At 30.1% G+C, this 11,512-nt stretch overlaps 1 protein-coding gene across 1 annotated transcript; it reads left to right on the top strand.

Moving 5' to 3' along the window:
- The first annotated feature begins 577 nt into the window (after window positions 1-577).
- On the top strand, window positions 578-10,735 carry LOC141900258 (matrix metalloproteinase-9-like). The gene is made up of 4 exons (XM_074787062.1): window positions 578-630; window positions 9,043-9,222; window positions 9,294-9,449; window positions 9,524-10,735. The coding sequence occupies exons 1-4, from the start codon at window positions 594-596 to the stop codon at window positions 9,526-9,528; spliced, it is 378 nt and encodes a 125-aa protein (XP_074643163.1). The 5' UTR covers window positions 578-593; the 3' UTR covers window positions 9,529-10,735.
- Window positions 10,736-11,512: the final 777 nt, after the last annotated feature.

The following is an 11,512-nucleotide window of genomic DNA, read 5'->3' as shown; positions in this document are numbered from 1 at the left end:
GAATTTCACTTGTGAAGTGAATGGAATAGAGTATTTCTCTTGCTACTGCGAAGCCACTAAAAAAAATAACAAAATTGGATATCCAATACCGAAGAGTACGTATGGAACCTATCACTGTGTACTTTATTTCTATTTGACAAAAATGATTTGTCAAAAGGATAACAAAGAATAAACGGTCATTTGTAGGCGATGCCAATCGGAAAACATGGGGCGGAACGGCACCAGCAAAAAGTTTCTGCTATTTCCCGTTCATTTACGGTGGTAAAAAGTATGGTTCCTGCACAATGACTGGATTCGATAAATTGTGGTGTGCTACAGTTCCAAATTTCGATATAGATCCGGTTTGGGCGTTTTGTCTGTGTGAGGAAATTTTGTCAATATGGCATTCGCTTTGCTTTGTTTATAGCTCATGTCTCTTATTCGAGTCGTTTTACGTTGGTTTATTACCAGATCAAGCGCCTCAGAAGACTAATACAACTAAGACCATTGACGGAAAAACATGTGTATTTCCATTCAAAGCATTTGGACGTTACAACAGTAAATGTATTCCGAGTTCCACTCGCCAAGGAGAGACATGGTGTGCAACACACAAAATGTATGCACGATACAATAGATGGGGTTACTGCCAAGGTAAGAACTATAACTACCATTTTAATAATGCTATGATGTTCTGTGGTAAAAATGAAAAAAAAAATACTCAATCGTTGAGAATCGTTTTAATAAAATATCTCGTTAAACGATACATTTTAGTCTGTAGGCATAATTTACCCATCTGCCACCATGTCTTATTTATAGAATGGAAGTAATAGGGAATATACGTTTTTAAATCAAAGGTCGAGGATCGAGAAAAATAGTAAAACATGCAAAATAACTCTCATTTCTAATCTGAAACGTATTGAAAATTAGATTGATTAGTCGATCCGCTGTTCGCTTCGCTCCCATTTTATTTAATGTTTCAGATCAAAAATTGGAATTATTGTTCATATTTTTTTATTTTCCCTCCCCTCAGCCTTTAATTTGAAAAAGTATACTCCCTATTGCTATAATGATTTCATATATATGCATCTCATATATATGAATCTCAAATCAGTGCCAAATCAGTAGATTATAAATTAGAAAAGTTAACGGATCTAACGATTTATAAGAAAAATTTGAAATTTGCAAAAAAATGAAACAATTACTATTAGACATGGTAATAAATTAGTGATACATTAAAGAAGGATGAAAAATATGAATGATTAAAAGGAAATAGATATAAATTAAGAACGTTTTTACCAGATTGATTTCATAGATTATCTAGTGAAGATATCGAAGAATTATGTTCTGGTGATTTCTATTTCGTATATAAAGGTAAGCATAAAAAAGGATGTCATGATATAGATTTCGAATTGAAAACAATCCGTTATTTATAGATACAATATTTACAAATTATTATTATTTTTTTTAAATTTCTGAACTACTTCTATATTCCTTATGTACTAGAACTTCTAAAACAACTAAAGACAAAAATACTGAAAGACAGAGGGGTATTATAAAAGAGTGATTAAAGTGTTAGCACAATAATTTAGATTTATGATATCAAATATTATCAAATATAGAGAAAATTATATTTATATATATATATATATATTAATTATAAAAGTGTATAATCATATCAATTATATAAATATAATTATGAAGTACATCAGTCTAAATCTTAAACTGATTTTGAGGAAGATTTATTTTTAAATTAATGAATAATGCGTTCTCCGGTAAGACTTGTAAAATATTAGGAAAAGAAATGATACTGAGCTAGCTAGTAATGGTAAAAGAATTAGACATTTACAATCATATCCTAAATTTATGGGTAACAATATTTGATGAAAATCTAGCTGCAGTTAAAATGAGAACTTTTATGAAATGTAATAAACCGATTTATGTTGGAGCATCAGTTTTAGAAATATCAAAATTATTAATGTATCAATTTTACTATAATGTATTACAACCGAATTTTGGAGAAAAAAGCATATAGAACTATTATATATCGATACTGATTCTTACATAATCTTAGAAATGATTCAACTACATTTAAACAACATTTTGATTTTAGTAATTATCCTAAAGATCATTCTTTTTATAATACTGATAATAAAAAAGTGCCAGGCAAATTCAAGATAAATTAGGTTTCGATGAAATGATAGAGTCTATAGGAATTAGATCTAAAATGTATAGTTACAGAACTAAAGAGCATGAATCTGAAAAATTAAAAGGTATTTCAAAGAGTGTTGTTGAAAAGGATATTGATTTCCAAGATTACATCAATTGTATATCCAATGAAAAGACAAGCAAGCATAAGATGAAATGTCTGAGATCTGAGGAACATTAAATGTATTTTGAAGAAATTGAAAAGATATGTTCAAATCATTATGATGATAAGAGATATATTTTAGATGTAAATCCATACAGTTGCTTATAGCTGTAATTTTGTATGAGGAAGCTAGATTAGCTAGAACATGAGCCCCAAGGGGCACTATGACCAACCTGTCAGCTTTTCATAAAATGGCAAATGATGCATTCTGTGGGTTAAATTTGTCCTACACTCCCATCTTATAGACCAGCTATAGTCAATCCCGGGCTAATAATTTACACAATCCAATCGTGTTTTGATAAGTAGCACAGTCACAGACAGCGACTGGAGCTGGCAAACAGCTGGAAGATGCCTTTTAAGATAGATCTTTTCCCTTAGTCTTATTGATTTGAATGTGGAATGGAATTGAATTTTCTGAAATTTGCCGAATAAAACAAAATTGAATTGCATTTGATATTTTTTTGCAGAATAAAATGTGATTGAACTTGAATTTGGAGTTTGAGCTCATGGCTAATTAGAATATCAAGGTCATCCATCCGATTTGAGAAAAAGCTATTTTTCCGGGACTTTGCACAATTCTCAATGATATTTTCTGTAGTTCAAATAAAAATATTCCTCCCAAAAGCCAAATCAATTTAAGATTTCACAGAAATCGATATTTAAATACAATTTTAGATCTTAAAATAAAACCCGGAAGTAAAACGGTAGACGATACCGCGGGTTCACCTGAACACCTGCTGATCTCTGCGGCTAAGCCAATCACAGAGAAGTCTTTGCTTTCTGATTGGCTTTTCAAAACAGATATTTTTGCGATCAGATTGTCGCGAAAAAGATAAAAATTTTAACGAGTACCTTTTTCAAAGTTCTGCTTCATAGGGGTTGGAGAATGGATATTGCTCTAATGAATGATTTGTATGAATATATGCTCAGTTACACACTCAAAGAGCCTTTACTCTGGAAACCATGTCATTTAAATTCGCTCCATTTGTATGGCTGGCCTGATAAATGGTTCTATTTTTGATGGTATTGTCAAATGTTATTCCAAGTTATGTAACCGGTTAATACCAATTAATGATGAAGATGAATTATATACTGATTTAAGTAATGAGTATTTTGTTATGAATTACAAGAATGGGTTGGATATGCTTCATTCCAATTAGGATCAGTTATGACATTAATTTCTACTAGTGTCATAACATTTTCAAATATCGAATCTTTCGAAGGTATAGATAATGAATCAGATATCGAAATATAAAATGAATCAGATATTAGATTTGATAACAAAAATTAAATGAGTGATGAAAAGTATAAATATTTATTCACATAATAGATTGATGGAAAGCATTTAAGTATAGATGTATGATAAAAAACAGTGTTGCAATAAAAGTAGATATTAAGAAAAAGTCAAGATCTGAGAAACGAATTGCGTAGGCTAAGAAATTAGTAAGAAGATGTGCTGATTTGAAAAGAGCTAAGAAAAAAGATTATCTGATATAAATGAATCACAGAAATTAACTGATATTAATTCGAATAATAATTTATCTAATTCTTCTAATACTGGAAGTAATAAGTACAATACATTACAATTGGGATTAATCACAGTAATTATATTCTCTGGTGTAATATATAAATATAAATTCAAATTTAACGATAATGATGATAATCATGATGATAAAAAGAATATTTCCAAAAATGATATTAATATTGATAATTTCATAAGAAATGGTTCTACATTATTATTAATCTATTCATATAAAAATACTCATTCTGTTTAAATCTATAAATGGCTTCAGAACAATATATGAGGAATATATGTTATAATCCTGAAAGTGAAATATCATATTCTAATATCATATCATTATGGCAAAAAATAAAATCTGATAAAGGAAATATGGAATAAAATGATTTGAAATTATGGTTACAAGAACAGCCTACATATCAAATTCATCAGAAAATAAATAAGAATTACCTAACTGGAAAAGTTATGGTATCGTGTATAGATCAACAATGGCAAGCAGATTTAATTGAAATGAAGAATTTAGAAGAATATAACAGGAAATTTTTGGATATTAAATTTAATTGATATATTGAGTAGATATTTAAGGGGTATCCCAATTAGAAATAAATCTGGCATAGAAATAACTAATGCTTTTAAGTTTATATATAAAGAAGCTGTTCCAGATAAAACAATTTGATGAAGGTAAAGAATTCTATAACAATCATTTTGAAAAATTGTTATCTGATAACGATGTACAATGTTTTTTTCTACGCACTCACATAAGAAAGCTAGTATTGTTAAAAGATTTAATAGAACATTGAAGTCTAGAATGTGGAAATATTTTACTAAAAATGAAACTTATAAATATATAGATATATTAGATGATTTAGTAAAAACTTAGACTTATTCTAAATATTCTGGTATGAACCCATACAAGCTAGGAAATTAGAAAATTCAGAACAAGTTTGGAATAATCTATATGGACCATTTGTATCGCATGATTTTGGTAAACATATATTCAAACCAGGACCACATGTAAGAATTTCTAAATAAAGAAAGGTATTCGATAAAGATTATATTCAAAATTTATCAAGAGATTTTCGCATTAAAAAAGATAATATTTACTAAACCTTTTGTATGTAAATTAGAAGATTTAAAAGATGAAGAGATATTAGGATATTTTCATCAACAGGAGTTAGTACTAGATTAGTACTTATATTTTCTACTCGGTAAACACGTGTATATTTCGCAAAGCAGCGAGAAAAGATGGCGGTTAGGTGGCGGTAAAACGAAAACTTGGTTTCGTGGAGGACGAAACGTCGTTTTACTCGCTGCTTAATAGCTTATTCTCGAGAATAATTCATTATTACATCTATTTAGCGTTTAGGAAATTAAATTATTAAAAACCATGTCAGTCGATGAACTTTGAGCGGTTACTGACGAAACAAATTTGAAGAACATGGGAGCTTCTGTCCTGATCGGTTCGTATATGATAATGAAAAACCTCCGATGAAACCCAGGCTCTCTCCAAGTTTGTACCGTAACGGGTCACTCATAGATTTAGTTTCTTTACGTCATTCAAGGAATGTATTAGAATTATGAAAATTTGTTTGTACAAAAGGCCCATCATGAATTTTTCAATTATATAATTTAAAATTAACACTAACCAAAATTGAGTCCTTTTCATATATTTTTTTCTATTTCAATTTTCAATGAAATGAATTTTTGCGTACCAGTAGGCTACATGACAAATTTCTAACCTCACTACACCAGTTTGGCGAGCCACTGGACTCTCGGTCTTTTATTCTAAATATGATTTCAATTTAGATTTATTTATATCATGCGGAATAATATCAATACCACCCATTTTATCTTATATATCTTATCTTAAATATCCATTCATTTTACCAAAAATAATATATAATCAATTTGTAAATTTATATGCTAAAAATAATACAAGAACTGTCCCACCTATTACCAAATTATTTCGTGTTACTTCTGTTCATTACTTGGTGTATAATAATCTGATAATTTTGGTTCATATAGATGTAATTTCTCAGAATTTGATACTGAATTAGTAAATTCATATCTTCATCAACTGATTTAAAATCGCTGTGTGAAATATTTTGATAACATATTTCTTTAATATAATCCATATAATTTTGTCTTTTTTCTCTACATTCTTCATTAGCATTTTTAATGCTAAATTATGTCTTTTTTGTTCTTATGATGCACCATTTTTATCAATATGCTTAAATAAATATCCACTACCTGTAAATACCAATACGATAACAATTTCCGATCCTACAAATTATAACTGCAGATGCCACTTATTATATAAAGAATTTGTGCATCAATAGGAGGAATATATTTTTGGTTTTTTTAATAATCAATAGTCAAATTAACTGCTAATGTTAATTTAAAATATCATTTATATCAAACCTATCAACATTAACATTTCCCATTTTATAAATACTTTCTTCAATAACATTGTATATCCAACAGTTCCAACTGATAATAATGCTCCATTATATAATCCATTTATTATCTACTTTTGATCCATTCATTTATCAAGAAATTACCTTCAAATTATTTAGATAATTTAGTAATAATTAATTCAACATGTATAACAATTATAACATTATCATTTTTAGTATCATATATTTCAGTTATAATGTTTCTGATATCATCAATAATAAAATCTTTAAGATTTTCTAATTAAATCAGTAATGTTTTCTACAGTATATGTTACTTTATTTCTTGTTTTTATATAATCAAATGTAGTATTTTTAATGTGAGTTATCACGTCATTAATTTCAAATTTCATTTCTTTTCACGTTTAAAATCAAATCCAAAACATATAATCGGTTCAACAGTTATATTCATATTTATATTACATCTTATAACTATTTCATAAATTACAGGAAAATTATCTAAATCAATTAAGTATGCATTATGATTTCTGATTTCTAAATTAAAATGATTAAATTGTGGAATACAAGGTTTAAAATCACATTCAGATAAATTATAATTCATTTGTGTTCCAAATTGTTTAACATTTTAAATGGTAAAATATTTAATATACTTTGATTACAAGTTGTTCTAGATATAAAAATGAGTAAAAGGTATTAAAGTTAGTGTAGCATCAATATTTGAAAAACTTCTATCTGGACTAATTCCTTACAGTTTAGCTAATGTTTTTTACTAAAAAAAATTATGTTGTTCATCATTAGCTTACTTTATCCTCACTTAATTATCTATAACACATTTTAAAAATGTAATTCCAAATCCAGTGGGTCCACCCATTTCTGTCCGACCTCTTCTCTTTTTTGCCCTTATGTTTCTAAATATAATCATGGTTTTAGAAATAGATGATACCATCTATTCGTATTTCTAACATGAATCATAAACAGTCTATGCTCAATAGTTTTATCCGATATATTATTAAAAGGATTACATAAACTTTTATTTACTTATTTTAAATCACGAACAGTTTTTGAATTCTCTATCTAATTTTTATTGTTAATTATGAGATTAATGATTTGTAAGTTTTGTAGAATCAACATATATTCTATATTTTTTTAATTCTACCATTTATTTCACATATTCCTTATTCGAAATCTATATCATGACATCCTTTTTCATTCTTATATGACATGAAATGTATGAAATAGAAATCACCAGAATATAATTCTTTAATATCTTCACTAATCTATGAAATCTGTCTAGTAAATACGTTCTGAATTTATATTTATTTCCTTTTAATCCTTATATTCTTATATATAATGAATTACTAAGTTATCACCATATTCATTAGTAATTATTTCAATATTTGTAATTAGATATTTCTTATGAATTGTTAGTTCTGTTAACTTGTAGTATCTTAAATTTAGCTAGAAACGATTTGTACTTCTCACTGTGTACTTGTTTACTCTCCATTTTAGTATACACATTTTTTTATTAAAATTGATTTTAGAAATATCAAATTTCATAAGTATGATATTCATATAAATGATATTCATGTGAATGATATTCATATATATAAAATTATTAGAGTAATAGGGATTATACATTTTCAAATAAAAGGTTTAAGGGAGGAGAGAAAATAGAAAATATGAAAAAATAATTCTAATTTTTAATCTGAAACATATTGAAAATTAAATTTATACGGGATATCGACAAATTTCTTGATTTACTTGTTTGATGGCGCTAGTCAGAACCGGATATTGGAACCTAAATCCGCCATGTTCTAGTTCATTTGCAATAAAATCTCTCGCTTCAAGTTTTTAGTTAGCGATATTTTACTTACTATACATAGGCACGCATAATCCTTTAAGTATGATAACCTGACAATGTGTTGAATTCGATAAAACCTCACTTTGAACGCTAAGGATCACTAGAAATGTCAAAAAACTACCAAAAATCACAAATTTAGCGATGACGCTCGAAGCAGCTAACGGAAGTAATGACTGGTGCCAGGTGGCATCGCTTTGTTGTTGAGTTCAAGACTCTGAGATGAATTCATTGCAGGCTACTCTGATAAATATGAGATAATATTAAGAAATAAAATTGATTTTAGAAGACCTACACTCGTAGATTCATAATAAAAATATGAAAAGTACCAGGACTCGAACCAACAATCGAAATTGGGCCGTCAAGTGCTGCCACCATGTGATACATGGCCACCAGTCTTTACATCTTCCGCTGTAGCAAAAATTTTTTGATAATTTTAAGACACTAATAGTGATTTCTAGCCGTTGCAGTGAGGTGTTATCATATCCAACTTAGCGGTAGGAAAACATATTTAAAGGATTACACCTGACGATATATAGTAAGTAAAATATCGCTCATTGAAAACTTGAAGCGAGAGAATTTCATTGCAAATGAACTAGAGCACGGAGGATTTAGGTTCCAATTTCCGGTTCTGAATACCGCCATCAAACGAGTTATTCAAGAACTTGAATTTGTCGATATCCCGTATTGGGAGCGAAGCGAACGGCCGAGCGACTAATTAATTTGATTTTCAATATGTTTCAGATTAGAGTTATGTTTCATATTTTCTCGACCTTCGACCTTTGATTTGAAAAACGTATATTCACTTTTACTTATGGAAACCGAATAATCAAGCAGATTCATTTTTCTTGTTACATGCATCAGGTTATTGTAACCTAAAATATAATTTGTTATGATATTTAAGCTAAAAAGGAGGCAAAATGGTACGAAAGTGGTCCACAGGTGACTGTGAACGGGATTCCCTGTGTATTTCCCTTTTACTGGAAAGGCAAGGAGTATTATGAATGCATCCGAGCTGGGTATGCTGATCCGTGGTGTTCAACCACGGCCAAATTGCAGTACAGTAAAATGGAAAAGTGTAAAAGTTAGTTATCGTCACTCTTTGTTATTTTGTTTCTTTTCAATTTTTACAATCGCAGTTGACTATATTTTTAGTGGCAAATATCAACCGGAAAACCGTTGATGGGAAAGTGTGCGTGTTCCCGTTCAATTTTAAAGGAGCTAATTACTATAACTGTGTCCAGTTCAGTGAGATTCGTCCCTGGTGTTATACTGACGTAGCTCAACGACAAATAGGATTTTGCACAATAGGTATAGAATATATTAAGTACCTTTGAGTGTGTATGAAAATATCTACCTGTACTAATTTGATTTTTTTTTTCTAGAGTGATATCTATGGATCTTGAACACAAGGAAATCTTATGCATATTTATCTCACTGGAAATCCTTAATGTTCCAAAAACGTATCATTGACATTTTTACTAAGATGTCTTCCTTTAATGTATTGTAGTACATTATGCTCCGCCTAAACCGGTTTATCCGGTAATCCGTTCAATTCAGTAAAATTAATATAAAATTTCCATTAGTTACTGTTTTGCAATACACATATTTTGCCTAGTCCGATATCGCTTTAATCGGCAATCCGTCGAATTCGGTAAAATGTTGACTTCATTTCCGTGTATGAAGCCTGTAAACTGGTATAGCGTAACGAACTTCCGTCAACAATGTAACACTATTGATCTTTTATCCCGCGTGTAATACTGAGAATGCATTCACTCATTGACCTTATTGACCGGTGCTTGCATTTTTACTCAAGTGCACCATAACGCAAAGAAACGGAGACAAGTTGTCGCAGAGTTTCAACAAAGCACAGGAGCTCGTATTTGAAGTTTGGGGTGAACTGTAGCTTATCATCCCAGGTATCATCCCTGGTACTAAATATATAAAAAGAAGAAATGGGTGACACCTCGTATTCAGACACTTCCATTAAAATCTGCTATAGCTCCTAAAATATCTAAAGGATTTCCATGAAATATTTTTTAAAGTTTTTCAAACATCCTTTATATTCTAAATTCATGTATGTCATTTGATAACGTTTCACTAATCAAAATCGCGATTAAACGCACCTGAAGCCCAAAAATATGCTATACGGCAAATGGTATGGCAGCAAAAGTTACCTACCTTTCAACTACAAGTGAAGAGCTTATTTCATTTCAGTAAATCCATATTTTTCCATCGATATTGCCAGTTCTTTGAACTGGCACCCGCATGATTCAGTCAAAAATTTAAGGTTCCGACTTAACTAGTTTAGGTGGAGCGGAGTCTACTGTACCGTATATGAATTATCCGTGTACTAAGGGTTCAGACTAGACTATCGATAACCATCGATTGCGATGGTGATTTAACATAAATCATGAAGGAAGACAGCTTAAGAATCTACCCTATTGCTACCAGAATATCAGTATATCGCATCCAAATCGAAGTTGCAGAAGAGTATCATCAGCAAAGATACATACGTAGCTGCTTTTATCGGCAATTCCAAATGTATTCAAGTGCGTAGCTAGCCTGTATTCCATCTACTTTCGATTATTGTTATTGTTACAATGTATTATTATAAGCGTAATCAAGCCAATAATCAAGCCAACTTAGTCATAAAAGACAAAATAAAAATGGAAGCTATATCAAACATCGAGTCAATCTTATATCTTAGTAAATTGTTAGTCGCATTAATTCCATTATCTTTATTGACAATTCTTGCTTATTCATTTGCACAAGACAGGAATAAATATGTAGGTTTGAAGAACTACTCTTGCTATTCGTGGCATTCAAGCACACAGTCAATAATACAACGCGCACTGGACACACATCACAGTCAGTTTTATTAGGGTTTCTGATGCTCCCGCTGAAACCCTATTGCAGTTCTGCTGATTATTATTAGGGTTTCTGCTGCTTCACGGAATTCCTCTTGTTATTCTGTTGATTATTATTATATATTTACTATGATAAATCTGTAAGTTCCGGCGAGTCGTACGCCAAAACTAAACCCACTGAACAGATGCGGCGGAGAAAAGCCGTAGTGTTGATGAGGTATCAAAATATATGAATTTATTCCTAGTGATTTGGCTGTGGACTTCAACGATGTATCAATATTCTACTGCTCGTACAGTGCATACTCTTTTCCAAATCCACGGGATATTAACTAAATACCTGTATATAACATATTATTATCAATAAGCTGGACTCACGCTTGATATTCGGATTCAGTGTTTCGATAACGCGGGTGATAGGAGATCATTTCAAGGCCGCTTGAAATGTTTATTGAGTTGAGAGTGTAATTATGTTTTCAGATCAAAAGTCGAAAGGCCGAACTCAAA

The sequence above is a fragment of the Tubulanus polymorphus genome, chromosome 2 (assembly GCF_964204645.1).
Source record: "Tubulanus polymorphus chromosome 2, tnTubPoly1.2, whole genome shotgun sequence".
In the NCBI taxonomy this organism is placed as follows: Eukaryota; Metazoa; Nemertea; class Palaeonemertea; order Tubulaniformes; family Tubulanidae; genus Tubulanus; species Tubulanus polymorphus.
Note: the sequence above shows the minus strand (reverse complement) of the source record. Positions and strands in the feature narration are given on the sequence as shown.